The 25,183-nt window shown below is 44.8% G+C and overlaps 1 protein-coding gene across 1 annotated transcript; it reads left to right on the forward strand.

The window, feature by feature from the left end:
* On the forward strand, positions 1-24,257 carry LOC119163155 (uncharacterized). The gene is made up of 5 exons (XM_037415097.2): positions 1-222; positions 9,003-9,139; positions 9,204-9,271; positions 19,977-20,063; positions 23,998-24,257. The coding sequence occupies exons 1-5, from the start codon at positions 112-114 to the stop codon at positions 24,147-24,149; spliced, it is 555 nt and encodes a 184-aa protein (XP_037270994.2). The 5' UTR covers positions 1-111; the 3' UTR covers positions 24,150-24,257.
* The last annotated feature ends 926 nt before the right edge of the window (positions 24,258-25,183 follow it).

The raw sequence follows: 25,183 nt of genomic DNA on the forward strand, positions 1-25,183 counted from the left end.
GTGATTCTATTGTAGTAGAAGTGCAGCAGAATAGCCTACCGATGTCCGTTGCATTGACACTTCTACTTCACTTATGCGTCCAGTCATACTCAGACCTACCACTATACTGCCATGTACAAAAAGATTCTTGTGCCAATGATTTTGTTTTACATTGCCGGTGAAACGAATACAATCCGTCGCTGTCTGCCGACACGTCGTCGACACAGATATTCGATGAAGCATGTAAGTTATTATTTTTTCCGCTTCATTTGAATGGCGCCCTTTACATGGCTCAAGCAGGTGCTTTCACCTGAAAACAGCGAGTTATTTTTAAAAAGAGTTCACCAGAATCAGTGTCTTAAAATTGAATTTTATGTGAAGCAGTCGCCAAGAAACGACTGTGCTGAATTTTTTTGGCTCCCAACGAAACGACGTGTCTGAACAAATGCAGTGCCTGTATCCACATTGTGGCGTAAATAAGGACGTGGAATACATGGGCACTAAACGAGTAAATAATAAATTTCTTAACGTGAGCACCAATTCTATAGGATATAAGTCAGTATTATCGAAGCCAACTGCACTTTATGGGGTGATGGCCTAAATATCACATTCTCCTTTCAATGAGTGTATTTTTCTGAGTTTGAGCAACAATTCAGTATAGCTTGTTGAATCATATATATACAAATACTGTTTCTTATGTTTCTGTAAAAGCAGACCCAACACTTCCAGCACAACTGACGTTAAGCTCTTATGACGCCTGCCTAACACAAGAACATGTCTTAAGTTTTTTTTTTTTCATTGAAACAAAGGTAAATCGCTAATTGGCACTGACACCACAATTGATGTTGAGCTCCCTTTCCCCCTCCATACACTGTTGTAGAAAAACAATACTCGCAAAAGGGAGTAAAATACCTGTTCCTTAGCAACCCCCTGTTTTAAGTAATTTTTACTTCTGCTGGCCGGAGTAATAACTTAGAGCAGCCGGTGTACCTTTCCCTAATATTTGACTCTGGTCAACAGGAGTTATTTCGGTGTGCCGCGGGGGCGATTATCACTGATATATCACACCGGCTGGCTGTAGTGGCTGTCTAATGTCTCCAGAATATTCTTCAGCAAAAGCTCTTACGAGATCAGAACTCGGTTCTCGCACAGCGCCGTAGTTGTCCGCTGCCGCCGCCGCGGCCGCCGCCACCGCCGGTGTCCGTAACCACATCGTGCGAATTTAGAAAAAAATAACTTTCACCAGTAAAACACCGGGGCGCGCACGCGGGTCTGTTGGCTGCTAGCCCAGTATCCTACCACTGAGCTACACCAGCTCTTTATTGACCACTGAGGTACACCAGCTCTTTTCTTTCTTTATTGGCACTAAGCTACACCAGCGCTTAGACGTGTTGACAAACTTGCCTTATGCAGGCTTGATGTCGGAAAAGAAATCACGTTAGTACGACTTGTAAAGGGTTTGAAAACAGCGGAAGAGCATGCAGTCAACGCGCAATGCAAATAGCGTGGCGAGTAGGTTGTCCCATGCTCCGACCTATTACACAAGCTTGTTTTGTTCAGCTATTGACTGTGGCACATGCCCACTTCGGGCATATTTCCTCATCGTCGTCAGGCCCTGCATGGACAATTGGCGCAAAATTCCTCGCAATAGTTTAGCGGAACATGTTTCTAAAATGAATGACCAAAAATAGCTTAGTGAATGCCAGCCTACTACTCGATTTTTTTAATATTAACGCAGTGGAGGCTATCAAGCAAGTGTGCTTGCAGCAGTTACCAAATGAGTGTTCACAAAAGGCTCTGAAAAGCCGCTCTTCTAGCTTACGCAGTGACTGTGGTGCGGGTTTCGCGCAGGCATGGCGGTTTAACTCGAAGCATTTTTTAGCGAACTTCGCTGACTTTGAGCGTATCTATCTATCTATCTATCTATCTATCTATTTAGCCGCTTAGGTTTGCGTGCTCTCGTGATCACCCCCCTAACTTGTTGTGTGAACCAAAATTAGCTTGGGAGGTTAAAATGGTTTCATAAATATGACGCGCTGGTCAAGACATGAATAATGTCACAATGCCGTCGCGTACGTCATCAAACACTTCCCGCCAGGCAGTGACACATACCCATGGGAGGGTATGTTCCGCTTGTATGCGGGTATGTGCAACAGGTGATTGGCACTTAGTATCTGCCGAGGAACGAATAGAACACGCAGGAGTAATTTTAACGCGCGAGTGTAAAGAAATACCCGACATCGGAAGCGTCGACCCGAAGAATGCAAAGAATAAATGTTAGGGTCCCAGCCTGAATCGAACCCAGGCATTCTGCATGGCAATGAAGCGTTTTACCACAGAGCTACGCCCGGTTACGAAATGACTTTTCAAATAGACGTTAATCTTCGTGAAACGTCAACAGTGGTTGCAGTGCTGCCAACTGAATTTTATTAACACTGCATATGTACTCCTTTGATACAGTTTTCACTTCGGGTGAACGTCAATTGTGGTTAGCTGCCATGCGCTTGAGCTCACCTGTGTAGCAGTGTCCAGGGCCAGCATCATCGGGAACATCAGCGTTCAATATCAGCTTCTGGTGTTGTTAATACGCATGTTATAGTTGGCATCGCTGCGCAAGTGCGGGCAACTGGTTATTTAAACATTTGCAACTATTCAACGTATGTGTGTGCGTGCAACATTCGTACATATATTTAGCGTCATTTCATGCCATGTCGCAGTAAAAAAAATTGCAACATGGTCAGCTTTCCTCCACACGCTTCGCATAACGTCGATTCCCAGGAACGTGGGATCTGCCAAATTTTTTCACTGTATGTTCACTCCGGCGCAAGGAAGACCACGGTGTGAAAAATGACTCCAACGTCGGAAGATAACGCTTGTCCTCTAACAAACCCCTTATCGTAGTATTTTTTGCTCCGAACTTCTGGAACAAAGTGTTTACTCCGCCTGACCAGACCGATTACGTGGCACATCTGGAGCATTTCTCACTGATATTTCATTCCGGCCAGCCGGAATAATTGCGTAGTGCCGCCGGAGCATTTTTTACCGGCCATTCACTCCGGCTGGCCGAAATGATTACGCGAAATTTCGGGAGCATTTTTCGTGGGTAATTCACTCCGACTATCCGTAGCTTTTGTGGGGCACCTTCGGAGTATTTCGCGAATGTTTCTTCTTCGTCCGGACGAAATTTCAGTGAGATGTATCAGAAACTTTTTGAACTGTTTCATCCTCTGTTTCTTCTATGCTGATCGTGTCACGCGACAGTTAGATAATGGAAATCGCAATTCTTATGCAAGTACTTCATTGTTACTGTGTATTTTCTTTTGACAGAGTTCTAGCAGATGAAATTCAAGAGAACAATTGAGTCCTCGTTCTTTTTTTATTCCAAATACGCTGTATTCAATGCTTGATTACCCAGCATTTGGGAATAGACAAGAAGAAAGAAACATGCAAAACGCCACAAAAAGTGAAAGAAAAGAAGGCAAATCCCATTAAACCAACAGCACTGAAGTTTTAAGCCAAGCGCTTCAAAACTAAGCCCAGAATGCCGCAAAACTGTGCACGGCAAACGAAGAAAAGCGTGGCCACCGGGAACAACTGTTCACCATTCCCAAAAGACCATTCACAGCTTCATTGATGACGCAAGAGTTCAGTTGATTGCTTCCTGCATGAATCAGCAAAAAAATATTTATACATGAGAACTGCATCTCACGGGAGAGGCACAAAATCTGGGGACACTCAGGCCATGCATAGTCGCTAAATCCCCCCCCCACACACATGCACACACACACACACACACTCACACGCAGGCACACACACGCACACGCACACACACACGCGCACGAACACACACACACGCACGAACAGACACACACGCACACACAGACACACGCACACACACACACGCACGCACACACACACACGCACGCACACACACACACGCACACGCAAGCACACACATGCACACGCACACACACACACACGCAAGCACACACACGCACACGCACACGCACATGCACACACACATGCACACACGCACACGCACACACGCACGCGCACGAACACACACACACACACGCACGAACACACACACACGCAAGCACACACATGCACACGCACACACACACGCACACGCACATGCACACACACACACACGAACACACACACGCACATGCACACGCACACACGCACACACACACGAACACATGCACACGCACACACACGTACACACGCACACGCACACACACACACACGCGCGCGCGCACACGTACACGCACATGCTCACACGCACACACGCACACACACACACACACACACACACACGCAGTACCGGCGTTCAATATCAAGAAGTTGATCTCATGTGCTGTGGTGTCAGGCAACTTATACATCATAAAGAACATTACTCCGTGACACGAACGAAATTCATAATGAACAAAAGTTTCTCATATATTTCTAAATCAATAGCTCTATCTCTGAAACATGCGAAAGGACTTCTTGAAACCAAATGGGTACATTTTGATAATCTTGAAGACGACATCAGGAATGCCTTTCGTGATGATTGCCTAGTTTTATCAGATATTATTTCCGATGTTACACTCGAACTTTAGTTCATGGTGATCGTCTCACTTCAAGCAAATCAGACACTTACAGTTTGCGTGTTTTAGCCTGTGTTTAAGAAAAGCGTACTTTCATTCTTCTTTGCAGAACTCTTTTCCACAGAAGTTGGCCTTGTTCTTGTTTTCTTTTCTTTATCTTTAATGCCCACTCTGTTTTGGTGATCGGCGTAGTGAACTTTTTCAAAGTATAGTACTTGCATTAGCATGTATTGCTTCAAATTTAACAGCCTCAATCCCAAAATAGAGAAATGTTCAATACTACGTAAAAAAATAAATAAATTGGCAATAAAAGGTTCTTACGTCACACCATCTATGCCAGCTGCAGTTTCATCATATACTGACAAATTAGTGTAAGGTTTACCAGTTTACCCAACATACACGTCTGTGAAAGCGTCCGGAGGTCATGGAAGGTGACGCACGTGGAGGCTTACAACGTGCGCGCCATTATTCTAGGAAATTTTTTTTTCTACGTTCTGTTCACAGGCCAGCGTTGTTTTATTGTCTATGTCAAAACTGTTTCTATTCGAGCATTGGTTGTCATAGAGAGAGAAAAAAAGCATTTTATTTGAGAGATAGGGCACATGAAGGCTAACATTTTGACATTTTTACCTGTCTGGTTGGGGAAACATGACATTTTCTCCGCCTCACCCTTCATAAAAGTGCATTCACGGCCATGGCACCTGGACTTGTGGTGGTGGGCTGGCTAGAATGGGGAGGTGTGATGATTGCTGTGGCGCTCTCATTGGCTCACGAGACCACATTGCGCCTTCTCGCCACTGCAGGAAAACTTGGCGCGTCAGTCAGGGGCGCCCTTGGCATGTGCCCACTGTGAACATACGTTTCTCGCGCCTCGTACGGAGCAGCGCTCTTAGAAAAGTGTGGCCTGTTTTTCTATTGCTTCCCGATTCCTTGAAGGCGATTGTGTCAGCGGATGTCGTCGATTTTTGAACCGCTGTGAAGAATGGCATCGACGGGAAAAAAAAAAAAACGCAGAGGTGGTGTTTTGTACGAGGGTGCGAGGACTGCTTCAAGACCTGTGTTGAAATAGGGTCTCTTTTATTTGGTTGCAATGGCGGCACCTGTTCAACGGATGCAGCACCTTTCTTCTCAATTAGCTGGTGCTACGCGCACGCTCTGCACTGGTTCTTTCGTTTTGTCGTGGTACAAGCGGCTGCTCGAGTTCTCCGCCAGGCTGCACTTGCTCAAGAGGAGGTGCAAAAAGATGCAGCATGGCGTGCGCCCCTTCCTCCTCCCAAACTTGGAGCAGACAAAGCTGTGTGTGGTTCAGGGTACGCGTACCAGAACAGCTAAGTCAAGCTCATGCCAATTTTTATATGGCATGAAGACAGTCATCGCGGCAGTGTTTTTGTTAAGCAACGCCATTGATAGATGCCGCGTGTATCGATGGTAAACAACACCTTGATAACTATCATGAACTCTTCCTGCACTTGGCAGTACCCACTGTGCTTTACTCGCTTTAATGTCATGGCTGCACCTGCACTTGCTGAACCGGTGCCGTGCGCCCACAGCACCGCTGGCGCCGCTGTGACACTTTTCAAAACTTTTGCAAGCAGTGCAATAAGCCAAATTGAAGAGACCTGTAACTCCCATTTTCGTGCACCTGCCCGTAAAGATGATTTAGAAAAGCGTGCACGTGTCATACCAAGAACCTGGAGAGAAAACTGGAGAGAATTCTCCAGTTTGCAAAAGGCACTTTGACTCAGGGTACGTATGTATTTCGTACTTGTTTGAGCCAATAGAAAGGTGGAGGTTTCTCCAATTTAACACCTTGGCATGTCTGGCGGCCCGGTGCAAGACACGCCTCCTGAGCAGCAGAGCTGCAACAGAAAGAGCCCGACTAAAGCATTACGCGTATCCATTTTTGATGGACAGAAGCATGAACGAATGGAACAGTGCATGGACAGACTGTCGGTAGCACGGTTGGATTGACAGACGGAAGCACGGACAGATAGACAGATGGACGGAAGCATGGACGGACTGATGGACACACGGACGAAAGCACGTTTGGAGAGACGGATGAAAGTACCGAAATACGAACGGACGGAAGCACGGACAGATGAATGGACGGTTCGCCCCGCACACCATCATTCCCTCCATGGATATGCTGTGATTATTTTGTAACAACAAAAGTAAATAACATTGAACTACGAACCAAAAGCACAAATATTTTGTTCTACACATGTTTACAGTGATCTTATAAATAAGTCTGGAGAGGTTCAAAATGAGGAGGAAGCTGAACAACAACGCTAAGTTATTCGCAACAATCGATCAACGAAGCTAGCTAAAGGCCAGCAAGGTTATTTCGCACAGTCGTTTCCTACGAAAGAAGTGAGTCTATCATTACTAACGCTAAATTCAGCTTGAAGCAGGCGTCTGAAACCACCACCAAGTTTGACGTACAATACGTTAACCACGCAAATACTGTAGCTATAAGTATGCAAAAAAGCGCACGTATGGTGCACACGCTACTCGTTGTTTAGCGTACTGCGCATGCGCATTTCGCTCCTTCTATTCCGCTAATCTCGCGAAGCATTGACTGAATACACTCGCATGCGCCGTCAGTGTGACGGAGGTAGCTGGCCCATTCTGTGCTCCAGCAGCGTTCATCCTCAGCGCTCGTGAGCTTTTACTCATGTGTAAAAAATACGAGGCAGGAGGTAAGGTTGTAAAGTTATACTTTATGTTGCAAATGAGGGCGGCAGCCCTATCAATGGCTAAATTTGTCATACGGTGTTCCTATACTTGCTTCCGCAACTTTTGCCTAATTCTTTAATTTTTTATTTCGACAACGTATATAATATCTGATGCAATGACGAGAAATTCGGCGGATGGAAAATGAATGTGCTTGCTTTTTTATTCAGAGAAGTGGTATGAAGTGGCGCTAAATATATTTACAAATCCGAGCACGCACATGCAGAAACAGCAGCGGATGTTTTATATTAGCAGTTCTTTACAGCTGCGTAAAGTGCCAAAAGTGAATGAATATTACCATCACCAGAAATGGTTCGCAGATATGAAGCGCTGGTGTTTGCACTGGTGCGCGCAAGCATGGTATCCCTCAACACTGTTACACAAATGAACTTCAGCGAATGGCGTCTAACTGCAATTTCTGTTAACTCAAAATGACGGCTGCCACAGGCACGTCTAAAGTACACGTGTAATGTTCGTTGAGTTTGATAGCCAGTACTATGAAGACAAGTGACGTTACGGAAACATTGGGGTCTGCTTCAAAAGTCTATCCGAGGCCTGGCATGGCTCTGTGGCAGAATATATCATCACCCCGCAAATTGCTGGGGCACTGACATTCATTGTTCGCATTTGTTGGGTCAACGCTGCTATTGGCCCCTTTCCTTAATGCTCAAGCGTTAAGGTTGCCCTTGTGTGTTCTCGCCGTTACTGGGTAAATGTAAAATGTCCAAACCTGTGGCATATACCCACCCCGTATATGTGCCACTGCTTTTGGAAAGTGTCTGACGACGTACGCGACGAGATTTCGACATTATTTATGAGAAAAGTGAGGTAATGAGCTAGTTGGTTTTTCATGACTGAAAAATTGCGCTACAGTAGCTGCAGAGAACGAAGTTAGGGAGGAGACAATATATGAATTTCAGTTGCACTTGCGCTGTCCACATCAATTCTTGTCTCCTCCCTAACTTCGTCTTCCGTAGCAACTGAAGCGCATTTTTAGGACTTTGTTGATGTCATGACCAGCGCATCATGTGAATGAGAAACGAACAACGGTTAACAGTACCAGAAGTGTGTGCATGAATCCAGTGCAAGATGCAGTTATTTACATCAATGGTTTTGTAGTATGTATTGCTGAATGCTACGCTCATTGAACAAACAAAATACCAAATGACTCAGGATGCTGGCTTAAAAAACAAGAGAAGACATCTCACATTATGTTACAGAACATCGCACTATGAAGTCTAACTCACAAAAACATTGACATTTTAATGAGGAGTATTTCTGCGCCCTCTCTCTCTCTCTCTCAAACATTGTGAGCCATTCTGCTGATCTGCTTCGGTTTTGAGCACGACAAAAGGCCTTCTAAGCACATCCAATTGAAAGGAACGTGTACACAAAGGAATCACAAAAGAAATAGTGAGAGAAGCTCCTGAGCTGCCAGTTTTATTTCTCTCTATGATCTGTTAGCGTTGCATATGCTAAGTAAAACTGCGAGTTGACATAGATGGAAATCAGAGTTATTAGGCTTTTCGTGCAAAAAAAAAAACACAGGGAAAAAGAAAACCCGCGTATATGCTAATCTTAAATGAGGCAACTCAACTATATTACAACTGTTTCATACGCAGACTGATTGGAGCTAATTGTAAATATTTATAAAAAATACCAGCCTAATTTTTTTCTGATTTTGGCGTTTCTTTTTAGTTTGTCAACACATCTGAACGCATATGGACAGTCAGAGCGTCTATGCAAACTGCCATTCGCTGTCAGTTTGAGCAAATGCGAATTATAGACCCCCGAGCAATTTTCTTCAACAGGACTTTCTTGATCAGAACACAAAGGTATGTTTTTATCTTATTAGTTGTTAGATTTATTTTAATTTGCACTTATTTTTCTAATTCACAGGGTTAGCATTCAGCTTCAAGGAGAATTCGACCCCCGACATGTAGACCGCATGGATGTGAGTGCCCTAGGTACGGCACGCATACGTACTTCACGCTTAATATGTCAACCGACGAGCGCAACGGAAGCGCTGCCAACATGATGGTCACAGGTGGAGCCTGTAGCTAAAAAAAAAGAAAACAGCTCTTCCTCAAAACTTTAGTGGCATGGTGAGACTGCACGCGAAAACTTGATCAATGCGCGGCTTTGTACCGGCATAGCATTGAGGGTATTTGTATGAGATTGGGCGTAGCATAGTGATAGTAGTAGTATTGCATGCATGGGTCAGCCGTTGATTATACTCTATAAAGATGAATTCAAATGGCTTAGCACTTACCTTTCATGTAGACTACCACGTGTACCAGCTTGATAAGTAACATTTTGCGGTGGCATCCGGCGATAAGTTTTCTTGCCTCCTGTCTTTTCCGCCGTAATGCTCATCTTCATATGACAGTCGGCATTTCTGGTATCTGAACTGCTTATGTCCGTCTCTTCTAGCCCTGTAATTTAGAGCATATAACTACTTTTTAGAGTGGTTCTGATATTTATATACTTATTCGCTGGCCTTCACAAAACAAAACAAGGCTTGTATTTTCTCTGGCATATTTTTAACACATAAGAGGCCTCTAAACCTATATGGTTAAGATCTTGCAAGTTTAATAACTTTAAGGGTTTTGCATCGGAAATTGTGATATAATTTCAGGAGGCGCCACAGTGGAGGATTAGCGAAATCTGATCCCATCGGCTTCTTTTTCGTGCATCTAATTGTAACAACGTGCACTTGTATTATTTTTCCTCATCAATACATTGTCTTAATATCACATAATACTCGTGTCCGCAAATCTATATTAGGTATTTAAATCGATTTTATTAGTTTTCTCGAGCCGCAGGTCCCATTCTCAAGCATGCTGTTATGCTTACTCAATGAGCCGATGAGCCTCATAAAGGCCGGGCTGGCCAGCAGCATTGAAACTACTTAGTAAAAAGATATAGGCAGATCTGACGTACCTTCGGCACCAATGTCTTCCCAAGCATGTGGAGTGAACGTGACTGTTAAGCGAGCCCTTAAGTATACACTTGTTTCCCTTATTCATTAACGAGGGTCGCGTACGGGTGGACTTAGTGCCTTTAGGTTGTATACGAGGGACTATTGGTACGCTGTCATACGCTCACGTGCTACGTGACGCAAACAGGTTCATAAAGATGTGCCACCCTCGCCGCCATGGCTACTGGTGGCGGTGACTGACACTCCCACGTTTAAATTCACATAGATACCCAATATTGTGGCTGGGGCGGGGGGATAGCTGTCGTGGTAGCTCAGTGGTAAAGCATCGCACGCGTTATTCGAAGGTCACAGGTTCGGATCCTGCCCACGGCAAGTTATTTTTTCACCAACTTTTCTTTCTTGACGTTTACAATACAATTGGCCTAATAACCTCCCCTATACTTTCTTTGGGATTATTATCTGTTAGATCTCGTTAATAATGTGCCAAAACACGAGAAATGGAGCCCTCAAGCATCAGCTGTGAGATGGCGCAGTGCGCGCGTGGCGCCACATCGTCACGACGCAATGGCGCGCGCTCTCATCTGCCACGCGTACTTTGCCTCTCCAAGAGGGGGCAGGGTGTACGCCCACGCATGCACTTGCTGATCTCGTGGTGGGGACAATCGTATGCCTTGGGCTTTCACCAGAGCGATTCTGTTGTAGTTACCGGGCACACGAAGGTAACTGCTCGCATTGCACAGTCTCCGTTTGCGAAAAGGGCGCGCTTTTCACACACAGCGTAGTAACAACTGATACAATTTTTGGCGTTAATCTGTACCTGTTAGTACACTTTGTGTTATTTGGGTGTGTGAAAAGTGAGCACGTTTCGATCTGCTTGCCATTCTGCGCGTGACCTTCAAGTTTGTTGCTATTGCGTTCATCGCTCCGCCTTTGTGGCGAAGCTGTGATTTTTTTATCGAGCAAGAAGTTACAATATGAGGTAAAATACATGTACGCATGTTGTATGCACACGCATAAGTTGAACATACGCTAATGTTTTATGTTAGTAGTTTTGTACAGCTGCGCATACGAAGCCAACAGCAACATGATGTACTCGGGGACAACTTTCTGTGGTAATGAAGGGAAAGCTAAAGGGGCGGAGCTACTACTTCTGTACTTTTCGCGAAGCAGTCCGGTTTGGCTCACGTTTCAAATAACGGCCACTTCACACAATTTGATACGTCTGCCTGCACAGCTATATGGGAGTGAAACTCGACAAAAGCACCTTCAGCAGGTTGTTGAAATAAATGGAAGATGATGTGCACTTACCTAGAGACGAAGACTACAATTTGACTGTGAGGTGCACATAAAACTTTGCGTTGTTTTCGGACGCACCAGAACTCGATTCGGCTGTTCAGAAAGCAACAACAGATATGAGTATCTCCTCGGTGCGTGCAGCGTCTCTTTATAAACAGCATGCAGTAAAAAATAATGTTATTATTTTGTAATATTCTCATTCGGGAAATCAGGACCCGGGAGCACTTGTGGCACTATATTCTACAGCAGTAGCACGCACTCTCTTTGTCCCCCTTAGCCTTCCCTTCATTGCGACAGAAAGTTGTCTCCGAGTATAGCAGCCCTAGGCGCTACTAAATAAATCAATTTAAATGGAAGAGGCCTAACTGCAATTGATGTTACGCCGACGGGAACGTTCTGACATGAAAATAAATATATAATGTTGATTCACTGGATAACCAGCACCGCAACCACAATTAAAGTCTCACGAACATTAGCGTCCATTTGCAAAGCAATCAGGACCTGTCGTGACTCCGAAATAGAATACTTGATTGCCACGCAGAATGCTTGGGTTCGATTCCTGCTGGGACCTTGAAATGTATTGTTTGCATTCATCGGGTCAATGCTGCCGATGTCAGCTTTGTCTCAGCACTCTCTTGTTGAAAGCACAAGTGTCTGTTGTCGCCATTCCTGGATTGATATCAAATGTCAACCACCTGTTGCACATATAATAATAATAATAATAATAATAATAATAATAATAATAATAATAATAATAATAATAATAATAATAATAATAATAATAATAATAATAATAATATTAATGTTCCATCAATAGTTTGATGAAGGACACCTGCAGGTAAAAGCTGCTCTCCAAAAGAGGCAGCTTGACAAAGGCCCACAGCTACCTTTTAGCACGACAGCAGTGGCAAGCCGGCCGTGTATTCGAGTAAGTGCCACATGTGACAGACGGAAAGCGTTTGATGACGCACGTGACGTGGTTGTAGCATTATTCATGGTATGACCAGCGCGTCACATTCATCAGACGATCATTCCCTCTCAGACTAAGTATGGCTTACCGCATGATAAGGGGTGATCACGAGGACACCAAACATAGTTCGATAGATAGATAGATAGATAGATAGATAGGTAGATAGGTAGATAGATAGATAGGTAGATAGGTAGATAGATAGATAGATAGACAGAGAGACAGATAGATAGATAGATAGATAGATAGATAGATAGATAGATAGATAGATAGATAGATAGATAGATAGATAGATACCCTAAATTAGTCTGCTGTGCGCAAAGAAATTCTTCGTAATTGTAAGCCTTGAAGTGAAACAGGTTTGATGGCAAGAATTAGTATCTGTTAAAGACATTGTGCCTTTAACGAATGATGAATACCTTTCACAAATCATCAACAATAATTGCACACATGATGCATAAAAGCTTCAAAAAAGAATGACATAGGACTCTCTTGGTGGATGTCATGCTGAACGGTTGTATCGTCTGTTCAGACGGCAGCCTCTCGCCGATCGGCCCTCTGTGTGCGAGCACCTGACACCATGTAGGTCAGGCCGATTGACACCCCGCCCTGGGCTACTTCGACCGGGTCCAATTTTCTAAAACCCTCCTTATCCCAGTCCCTCATGAGCTATTTCTGAGGTGTCACATTTAGCTGCAGACAGTTGCGGAGCTCACTTTTCTCTTTTTATTGAGCTTGACAACTAACCTTCTCACAGGTGTTTAATGGTGATTTACCTAACAACAATCAGAAAGCACGAGGTTGAAATTATAGAAACGGTTCCTAGCGACTGCGAATTTATTCTCCATAAAAGGAGTGGCCTGAATGCACCAAAGAACAGCAAGTTGCTATGTCCAGCAGCTTGTAGTTTTTCGCAAAAGTAGTCTTATGTGCACCAAAGAGAAGACCATTACCAGGCGCTGCCTGCTCGTCGCTGTACTTGAACTAAGCATAGTGTAGCGGGGAAACGCCTCGTTAACGCAGCTGTTGCATCTACACTCTGTTTTATGTCTCAGTTTGCCCTAAAATATTGACATTCAATAGAAAGCAAATTGCACGGCAGTGAGATTAGGCTGGAAAATGAAGCGTCATGACTTATGCGATGTAAAACAGACGCTGTGACGGGAGACAAACCACCGAAAAGTTTTTCTTAGAATTCGCATAAATGGAAATTTTATATTATTCTGCATTATAAAGCTGGTGCAATATTTCTCATTGCCATTCAGGAATAATTTGTGACGCCTCAATGCAGCTGCACTGTTTTGTGTGAGGATGCATTTTTTACACACCATGGGTCGTACCGACATTGCGGCATAATTATATGTAATGATGGTTCGATTCTGAATAACCAGCAAATGCATTTTGAACAGATATTTCGTCAATTAAGAGCATCTCCTGTAAAATTGAAAACTGTTAATAATTCGAGTGGATATCGAAGTTCACTGAATTCTGGCTCGTTGTCACAAAACGAGAGCTTGACAAAGTCTCGTTCAGTAGCGCTGATTGTTGCGTGACTTGGTAAGGGCTCATGATTATGAAACGGCGCAACCAACCGTTTTGGTTTAACGTTCCTTCGTTGCGCCTTTCTGTTATGCGTGCAAGAAAGCGAGCGCCATGCCGTTGAAAGAGCAGTAAGAAATTGCAGCACCACTGGTGAGCTTTGACATAGCCTTTACATCTAAACGCTAAAGGCACGGATGAAGGAAAGGTAGCAGAGGCCAGACGTCGCTCGTTGTGAAGCCGCGATGAAGCCGGTAGTCGGCCATATTGACTGCGCAAATTCTCCCCTCTTGTTTACATTCGAATGTAAAGCAGAATGCACGACCCTCTCTCCGGCTCGGAAAGCACGTGAGCTGCGCAGCGCACGTGTCGTGACGATCCGAAACTGATGGAACGGGGCTCAACACTCTGAGCCAGCGTGACACCTTCGATGAAATTATTTCGTCCGAGTAATAACAGGGAGTAACGGCTCGCCGACAACAAAGCAAGCACAAGAGAACGTGAGCTAGATGCACTGACAACGGCAGGTGTTTTCACGTCAATAATTCAGCAACTGTACACACAACACGATCGGCCGTGCGCTTTCTACGATTGCATTCCGCCACGCGGCCGAAGCAGCGTCCGGCCACTGTGTCCGTGTTCCACGTGAAACACCGGCGTCAGCATTCCGCGACCATGGTAACTTTTAGCACGGTGCAAGTGACACTTGAACGCGGTTGCTGTTACGTTGAGACTACGTGCCATGCTGGTGGATAGTGTACGAAACGGAACAGAAAAGGTGTTTTAATACGCACATGCAAGTTGTTACTGCACACACAACACAAAATTGCGTATGTGCACATAATCCTCATGACTTCTTGCTGGGCTCAACAGCATCGTCCGTTGTGACAAGCAGGAGGACTGCTCAACCGTCACTAACTCGCAAGGCGTTAGTCGTCGTTCAGCTTTGTCTTGGTGCCCAACGCAATTTCGCTGAACACTAACTGCTTCATCCGCGTCATCCGCCGCACGACGCACTGTTGAAACCCCGTGATGGACAAAGGGATTTGTAAACGTTGCTAAGAGTAAAGTAAATGCCAGGAGAACACTGCGTAACCAATAACGTGGCGCAGAGCACGGATATTGTCCGCCACGGCTCAGCACGAGACATAGGGAGGCACACATGCCGCCGCCAGCCGCGGTCGCTCACTGCTGCAGCTGCTCTACAGCGCAACACGTAACCATAGGCCGCCATTGTGCCCAGTGAATATTGCCGCCGTGATGTCATTTCCGCCACACTTTTCACGTTGCGCGCCGGCTAGGCATGCTCTCTCCTACCTTTCCTTCCTCCATGGGTAAAGGTGAAAACGTGCGGCGAATGAGCCATCTGAAATCCCGCCTCTAGACTACGCCATAAAGTTTCCTTTACATACGCTATAGAGAACTCTGCCACTAGATTCTATTGGAGCTGTGAAGCACGGTGCTTCAGCGAGCATGCGAATGATGGTTAGTGCACGGATTTGTCTAATCTTCGTACTTTTGGCTTTATATGGCTTCGCGTGGATTGAAGCTGCTTTGTTACGAGACAACATTCAGTAAATATTCACCTGTTCAACTTCACCACCTTAACCATTTAGGCTCATCATTAAAAATGAGGTGGCAGAGTTGAAAGTGATTTCTTCTTCTATTGGAAAGAAAACCATAACACTGAAAAATTGGCAGATCCCAGGTACAGTGGGAATCGATAATATGCGAAGCATGAATGAGAAATGTTGATATGCCACTATAAATCACCACAACGTTATGAGGTGGAGGCAAATTATGCCATAGAAGACTTTTATGTCATGTATATAGTGCTTGGATGTGACGTTTACCTTCGTCATCTATTCACGTCAAGTGATACTAATTTTAGTATATGTAGAGCAAGCAAAACGGCCACGAGCACGCTATGAGCGTGGTATGTTGACATGGTCCTACATGACACGAGTGTCGGGATTATCATGTTTGCACCAGTCATATATTTTGTCATTCATTGACGTCACGTAAAACCCAATTTGGTATATGTAGAGCTAGCCAAACAGCCGCGAGCGCATCATGAAGAGCCCAATATACTTCAATGTAGCGTTGACGCGCGCGCTATATGGGCACAGCGATGCTACGTTAGCAAAACGCGAGGCAGGTATCGTCTGGTACCAGGCGCGACCAGCGTCCGTCGGTGCGGCCTCGATGACAACTGGTGTGAAATGCTACATTCTGCATTTCGCGCGTATGCCTTGAGTAACATTACTCCTTGCCGATGCGTTAGCCAGACAACACTGCGTCTCCCTTTTTTTAGGGGCGAAGCTCCTTATGGCGTGGCTTCGGCATCCCTCGTAGTACGTACCCACCAGTGGCACATACCCGAAATAGGTATAACATTTGACCTCCAAGGTGGTGCCGGTGAGAGATTTCTTCTGTGCGTTGTTTAACAATAAAAATAGTGCTCCATGTACATGCCAATGGCTGCTAATGGGGAATGAGAGACAGGAGCATTCGGCTTTCAGTCAACGCGCACGCTGCGGTCCCCATTAGCAGCCATTGGCATGTACATTGAGCACTAACGGACAAGAAAGGGTTGCTACATTATACTCGCTGGGTGTAACCTCCTTAGTTTTAGAAATGTTTAGCGAGCGTTGAGCCGCAGGGCCATGAATACAATGAACTAGTATATACCATGAATGAATTCGAGGTGGTTAAATGGGGGAAGCAGATACTAAGTGCAAGCCGTAAGAACTTAAAAGCTGAATCCTCCTGTCTCTCATTTCCCATTAGCAGCCATTGGCATGTACATCGAGCACTATCTGACAGGAAAAGGTTGCTACGTTATACTCGCTGCGCGTAACCTCTTTGGTTTTAGGAAGGTTTAGCGAGCGTTGGGCCGCATAGCCATGAATACAGTGAGCTAGTATATACCATGAACTCGAGGTGGTTAAAGGTGGGAAGTAAACCAGAAGCGCAAGCCGTAAGAAAGTGTGCATGTGCCACCTCCCGTTTAGTCCTTGAAATGTCCGCTGAGTGGCGGTGCTTCTATATGGAGAATATATGATGAAAAGATGCGAGATGGTGGTACTTGGAGTGCTGAATAGATGGACGAACGGACACACAGACAGATGCATGGATGGACGCATGAACGGATGCAGGCGCAGATGCATGGACGAACGCAGGGACGGACGCACGAACAGACGCACGCACGGACGGGTGGATGGACGCATGGACACTTACACAGACGTACGCAGGAACGGACGGAAGCAAGAACGAATGGACGGACGAATGCTTCGCCCCACTCCCCATCATTCACTCCGTGGATTTGCTGCCATTTTTTTTTTGAGAAATAGGAAGTCCTATAAGGAGGAGGCCTGAAATTCCACCGTGGGCTATACTGTACATTACATATGCGCTTTTGCCTGTGATACGCCAAGGTATGACGACATGCTAAAGCGGCTCATATACTCCAGCGTAGCGCCCACACGCTTTCACGTGCGTCACGGTGGCATCGCGTTATCAAAGTGGAGCCCTGTACAATCCTCCTGCCGCACGCCACGCACGCTAACGAGCCAAAGGGCCCTTGATGCACTCGGGCGTCGCTCGGCTCCGTACTGCATTTCTCGCCGAGCGCGCCGGACTCATCCGCACCGAGCGCCCATACTCGTGTTTACCAACTGTGATTCGGTCAGAACAAAGTGCACTCTTCTCAATATTGCGCATGCGTTACTTTGGCTGTTGCCTTTGCGTCGAGTCTTCTTGTGTTGGAAAGTGGACATGCACCCCGCGTGTCATCGCCGACGAGACACGACGGAACGAACGCCGGCATGCGCGCGAGCCGCGAACATCGGAGTATAATAAAACCTAAACACAACCCGCAGACCTAAAAGGCACCGCACTTAAAAAGTGGTTGATTGAACTAATATCACACTTCAATTTTCAAACAAACTATGAAAACTGCGGAAACACACCACGCAACTGCTAGCGAAATACGCAGCTGTGATAGAAAAAAAGTGGCCTGAATCTGCATGTTGCACTGCAAATTTCGTCGAAAGACGATAGTCTTGCGTCTGAAGAGAATGAACAAAACGTTTATTTGATGTTCTGCGCAAGAAAATTGGTGAATTGTACTCTGGTGGCTCTGCGTTAGAGTGCCTCGAGCGTGTAGCGGAGGCGAACGAGCACATAGAGGCACGTTAGACACGAGCGCCATCTGGCAGCTTTCTTCGAAAACGAAGGCGTGCGCGCCCGCGGAGAAAGATGCGCGCCGGTCTCGGAGGTGGTAAGGTGTAGAACGCAAAGCGAAGAGCAGGGGCCACCACCATGTCGTCGTAGAAAAGCGTTGGAAACACTTACCTTTTCAGGCATCGCGTTGCACTGTCAGCGCGGCGCGATAAACGCTACAGTCCTTAGAGTTACTTGTGTGTGCTTATTCTATTCTTCTAGTATGAAGGCAGACATACAAAACATCAACGTGGGGTTATAGCGCCTCAAATATACGCAATAATTGCTTTTTACTAGACAATTGCACAACTATACACGCTAAACCTTGAGCAATATTGGTGGGCGCTGCGGATTGGGTTGGCCGTTTGGTGCCGTTTGAGGTATCGTTAGAGGCAGACAAACAGACAGATGTACCGACAGACAGACAGACAAACAGACAGACCAAAATTTTTCCATCGAAGGTTCCCAGGAAAGACTATCGCATTTAAAAATCACAGCATATCTACGGAATGAATGATGATGAGTAGGATGAAACATCCGTCAATCCTTGCGGTTTCTTCCATGCGTCCATTTGTTCGTATGTACACCTGTTCGTGCGTCCGTTCATGCGTCCATCCGTACGCCCCTCCGTCCGTGCGTCCATGCGTCAGTCCATTCGCACGTGTGCCCGTTCTTGCGTCCGTCTGTGCATGCGTCCGTTCGTCCGTCCATCCGTTCATGTGTCTGTCTGTCTGTTCATCCGTGCATCCATCCGTCCATCTGTCCGCCAGTTTATCCAGTAAACACTTCAAGTAGCGCCATCTCAGTTCTTTTTCTGATATATTCATCATATCCAATTACCACCATGCAGTAAACAATTCAATGAATAAACTTGAGTATCTACCACATTTCTGTCAGCGCTTTGTGAACACCAAGAACGTGATAACGAGGCCGTGGTACGTTTTTCGTTACATGTGGACATGCGGATATGTGTTTGGGGGCGGGTATGTGCCACTGGTATGCGGGAATATGCCACAGGTTACGCGCTACGACAACAGGACACACAAGCCACGCCATAAAGTTCTTCGCCCCTGAAACATGACATGTGTCATGTAATGAAGGTGTTGTCTACTACCTTTCTATGTCATATGCGAATGACTACGTAAGGAATACAAAATAGTGCCTTAGAGAACGTGACCATGCAAAGAGGCCAGGTGATGGTGTATTATTCGGGCATAGCCGCATCTAGGGCACTTGGCATCTTTTTGATGAATGCCTGTATTTATTGTACGCGTGTACCAAAATGGAACCACGTGGCTCATTGTTTATTCTGCGATCACCCACAGGCTGGACAAGGGTTCTGTTGGCGCAGTGTCATTGTCATTGTCCAGAAAATAATTCTGATTCATTGACGCATCAAAATGTGAGGAACCCTGAATATTATGTTCATATTTTCTTATTCAGCGTCTCAAAAAGCACTGTTGGAACTTACCGCTTCAACATGTGTTACTCCTTCTCTCATCGCCGTCCTCTCAATTCCGCGCGTAACACAACCAATAAACCAGGATATTCCAGGAGGAACAGGGGGTTGAGCTGGTCCAAGAAAGGTGTGTTGTAAGATGGCTGGTAAAAGCTTTTCACCTTCACTGTAAACAGCCAGATGATATTATCGGTGGCCTGTAAAATTTTGTCGCAGTGATTTAGTCGATCTGTTTGTGAATTTCAGGCATGCAAGCTGTTTCTCGGGAAACGTTGGTTTATGAGGCTCCAAATTCTTCATGCGCTGTTTTGGAGCTCCGGCTACTAAGTCGAGGTATTCGATAACCCGTTTTTCTTTTTCTTTTCAAATATGCTCTATGGGCATCACAATTGCTGTTCGACATCGCATTCATTTCCTCGTACGGCACTGCGCATTTCCTTCCGTTCATGGGGCATGGCTATAAGTAGAACTTAGAAGGGTGCTGGATCGGGCTAGTTCGTGCTGTAGTACTACCAATGTAACGGCATGGAAGCAGCAAAATGGACAAGAAAGGGGACGAAAATAAGCTATAACCACGAAACAGGTAAATATTACGAAAAGCGTGAATGAAACGGGATAACATACAGGGGCATCAGGTGTAGGCATATGAAAAATAGTAACGTGCTACAAACCAAATCGCAGCAAAAAGGTATGAACTACAAAGCGAACCTCTTTCGGAGTTACAATTTGGCATATAGTTTGAAAGACATGGCAGCAATCCTGCTCGGTGGTTAAGTGGTTGCGGCAACGCTTTGAGGTCACATATAGCCATCGGAGGGTATTGGGGCTATTTTTCTCATTGTCAGGGTTTTACCAACGCTGCACACTATATGTGACATTTTCGAACTGCGAAGCGCCGGCAGTTTTTAGCAATACAGATGAAAGTTGAGAAGTAAACGTGAACTTTCCCTTTATAATTGAGAAATAATGTTCCCATGGATTAGAGACTGCGCGTTTATAAAAATTCACGTTTATAAAAACGTTATTCATTATATGCGCTCTAGGCATCTTCTAGTGCAGAGTTCTGGCGTCAAGCTGATGGATGCTTTTGGGTAGATGTATATTTCATTGAAAAGATGTTTTTCGATTGTATATTGTTAAGGTCAATTTAGCGCTACCACTGTTACGCCCAGCGCGAGCAGGACTTCTTCAGGGAGCAAACCACCTCCTTTAGTCCTGACTGCGGGCAATGCAATTGTATTGTACAAAAATGAACTAAATAGAAATAAATATTTAACCTAAGCTAGAACCGATGTCAACCATTTTAAGAACCCAGCCTGTAATTTTGTAGCATAAATTTACAGTGGCCCAGGCTGAGCAGTGTCGCTAGGCTTAACGAGAGCCTTGCTGCAGAAGCCCAAGGAGCGGTGACGTCACGCGACACATAACTGGCGTTCTTGAGAAGGCCTGGGAGCTTCTGCAGTGACCTGCCACAAGGGCTGGCATTCAAATCGCGTGAACTCACTCTATATGTGTCTAGCGCACCTTTACATCGTATTGCTCGCTCTCTAGCCTATTTCTGCCTGCGTTTGTCCATCTGTGCGGCTGTCCGTGTGGTCGTACTCATGATTGCTCACGGTACGTATATTCTTGCATAGCGAAGCTAAGCCGCAGCTGGTTCTTTACTATTTTGCGTTATTTAGGAAAACAATGCTGGTAATAAAATTGATAGCTCAGAGCATTTCTTTATAAACAAGGAAATGTGTCGTCTCTTCAATCTGAACGTCGAACTCAGCCAGCTTGAACGACGCCGAAGGAACTTCAGCGAAAGCCTTGAGTCGCACGTTTTCACAAACTAACAGCTTGTCAATGTGCATTCCTGTGGCGGCTAGGGCAAAGTTCTCGCCATGCTTGCCTAATCCTAATTATGCTATAAAACCGGAACTCAGAGTACCGCTTCATTTCTGCAATCAAATGTTATCGTTGTTCTCCAAAGCAAGATTAACAACCAATCGCGGCCAAATTGATATGATCGCGTTCCTCCAAGGCGACTTTTACCGCGAAAGCTGGTATAATCACTACTCGGGTCAAGCGTAGCTGTCCGCCACGACGCCACCGCTGGTATCCGTAACCACATCGCGGCACGAATTCAGAAAAAAAAACTAGCACCAATGGAGCTCGAAACAGGGTCCGCTGCTTGTCAGCACAGTATTCTAACACCGAGCTACGCTGGTGCTTCTGACTTGTTGGTAAACTCGATGTCGAGAAGGTAATCGCATTTTATACGACGTATAAAGCGTTTTGAAACAGCGACAGAACAACCGGTCGTCTCACAATGCTAATAGCCAAACGTGTGGGTGATCCCATGCGCCAACCCATTACATAAGCTTGTTCTTATTTCCCTATTAACTGTGGCGCTTATGATGCTTATGCTGATGCTGATGACCTCAGATGAATGGCGCTCACCCACAGAGGGAGATGGGCCAAGAACAAGGCGGCAGGATCCATAAATGTAACTAAAAAGAAATTAAAGCCAATCTGAAAAATTAGTTTAGAGATAATACTACCAATAAACAAAAATGTTTGCTGAGCACGCGGTCAAACCATTTCTTGTTTTTTGACAGACATCGCTACGAAATATGAACTAAAGATCTGAAAAGGTTAGAGTTCACTAGCCCGGTAATCCATTAGTGGCGTTGATGTAATCAAACACAGTGGAGCATATATATATATATATATATATATATATATATATATATATATATATATATATATATATATATATATATATATATATATATATATATATATATATATATATATATATATATATATATATCCCTGTGGCAGTAACCAAATGAAGTACCGCCAAGTGATAAAAGTACTCTGGTAGATTTACTTGTATTCCTAGCTTTTGTGATGGGGCTACTAAAAATCTTTTTCTCTGATAAGAGTAACGATGACAGAATAAAATGAAATATTCAATTGTTTCAATTTTGTTGCAAGAAATGCACAGCGGTGATGCCTTGAGTCGAGCTTTGTTAAGATAATAATTTAGTTGTGGAACTGCACAGCACAATCTGGCATAAGTGACCTCTAACTGGTGAGATACACACCACTGTTTATTCCAGCAATACTTCAAACGCTCGAAATCTTTAAATCTATCCAAATTACCTATTCCCCATTGCAGACAAGCATTTCGGAACCTTGGCGCTGTAACATAAGCCGTATCTGGCAAAACCGGGATGGTGGGCCCACTCAGAGATACTGCTGCTAAAGAGTCCATCATTTTGTTCAATTATTATCCGCGGTGTCCCGGTGCCCATGTCAAATGCAGTTGTTTTACGTTTTTCGCTACTAAATGCAGAAACGTATTCATCAGCTCTGCATTTGCTGCCGCAGAAAGTGCATTACACACTGATAACGAATTTCTAATGATAACTGCTAATTATTCGCTTGAGGGCAATTTGCGTAGGGCAAGAACAATTGCCAATAATTGTGCAATGAATAAGGAGTATAATCAGGGAGTCGAATCGAAAATACCAGTCTAAAGAAGGAGAAAAGATTCTAACCCCAGCCTTTTCTTTTGACACAGATGCATCAGTCGCAATGATATTGGCGCATATCCACTTCAGCCATAATTCATCATCGATTGATTTATTTGAGTGATATGTGGGAATTAACGTCCCAAAACCACCATATGATCATTAGCGACGCCGTAGTGGAGGGCTCCGGAAATTTCGACCAGCTGCGGTTCTTTAGCGTGCACCCAAATCTGAGCACATGGGCCTACAACACTTCCGCCTGCATCGGAAATGCAGGCACCGCAGCCGGGATAAGAACCCGCGATCTGCAGGTCAGCAGCCGAGTACCTCAGCTACTAGACCACCGTGGCGGGGCCATAGTTCATCATCGTCGTCTGCCACTGCATGAACGATTGGCACAAAATTCCTTGCAAATGTTCAGCGGATACCATGATTCTCAGAAGAATGACAAAAATAGCATATTGAATGCCGGCCTACTACCTAAAAATTAATTATTAAACCCTAGTGCCTATCAAGCAAGTGGGCTTGCAGTAGTTATCTAATGCGTTTTTGAAACGGCTCTGAAATACCGCTCTTCTACCTTTCGCTGTGGCTGTGCTGCGCCATCGGCGCAGGCCTGAAGTATTTTGCTTTGCAACTGCTGCCTTTGTTGAGATACAAGTTTGATTGAGTGGATACGTAAGTACATAAAAATTAGAATTGTTCGAACTTAATAAATTGTGAATCTCGTTTTTTTATTGTAGATGCAGCGTGTTATTATGAGCTTCGAGTGAAGAACTCTTCTATTGAAACTGTCATTCACAGGGAGTGTTGGAGACACTTTCATAACCTCACAGCTCAAGAAATATATGTTTACACTTCAGAATGCCAACATCTTGTTCGTCCACGCATGTGAATTTCTCATGCTTTCAGATGAAACGTTTATCGCTAGCGAGCTTAAAATACTTCACCGTTATAGCAGCGACAGTGAGCAATACTGGTATTACAACCAATTACGTTGCCAGCCAACAAATAAAAGAAACTGAAGCTATCTGCTTCTATTGCTGATGTTGTGTTCAAACCATTTGCTTGTAAGAAACGCTACTATCGACAATCTTATCGTAATAAGCATTTCACAACCTTTTCGCTAAATGTTCGAGACCAGCGTTGGCAAAACCTGGGAAGCAATCATTTTATCCTAAGCTACCACTCACAAACTCTAACGTGGACTTTGTCTTGCAGCCATAATAGATTGGCCGTTATATAACAAGTACTCATTCGCTATACACACGCCAGAATGCCTGGAAGAATGTGCACTGGGTTTTAAAAAGGCTTATAAATCTTCTACCAAGAAAAGTACACAAACTACAAAAAACCCCATGGTCGACTCGGACCTGCTTCATTTGTGGGACTGTAGGCAGAGAGTGCCTCAAAATATAGAAGGAGCAAAGACTTAACTAGTAATTAAGAAGGGTTGCAGAACTTTCGGGCTAGCCGAATGCAAATCAATCAATCAATACTTGTGTAATCAACAAGCGTAAAGTATGCTAAACACGCTTATGTAGGCATAGAAACTGACACGCTAGACGCCCCTCAAATTAAGACAGAGCTTTTTGCTGCCGCACAAGTATTAAAGATAAAGTCATCATCCGAAAAAGACAGTATAGCCTAACCCAGGCTCCCCAATTTGGACGATGAGCAGTTCGAGCACTCTGTGTAAATACATTAACGACCAACTCTGGGAGACTGGACACTTTTTCCAACAATGAAAAAATGCCCCCATAATACTTATTCAAAAAGCCGGCAAACCTCACAGTCTGCGGATCCTATGTACCCTTATCCTCACATCCTGCCTAGGGAAACTCTCTGCAAAAACATGCCAGCCAAGGGTACCCGACGAAGGGCTATCTTGCCTCCTCTTTAATTTAATTTAGGCCAGGGCAGGCTGTC

This window comes from Rhipicephalus microplus, chromosome 9, assembly GCF_043290135.1.
Source record: "Rhipicephalus microplus isolate Deutch F79 chromosome 9, USDA_Rmic, whole genome shotgun sequence".
NCBI lineage: Eukaryota > Metazoa > Arthropoda > Arachnida > Ixodida > Ixodidae > Rhipicephalus > Rhipicephalus microplus.

What these genes read in the sequence shown, in the direction of transcription:
- LOC119163155 (XM_037415097.2), top strand. Translation starts at nt 112, where the DNA reads ATGTACAAAAAGATTCTTGTGCCAATGATTTTGTTTTACATTGCCGGT. An exon ending in ACAGATATTCGATGAAGCAT is followed by an intron (nt 223 to 9,002) that starts GTAAGTTATTAT and finishes GTTTCTTTTTAG; the next exon opens with TTTGTCAACACATCTGAACG. An exon ending in CATGGATGTGAGTGCCCTAG is followed by an intron (nt 9,272 to 19,976) that starts GTACGGCACGCA and finishes TGTGAATTTCAG; the next exon opens with GCATGCAAGCTGTTTCTCGG.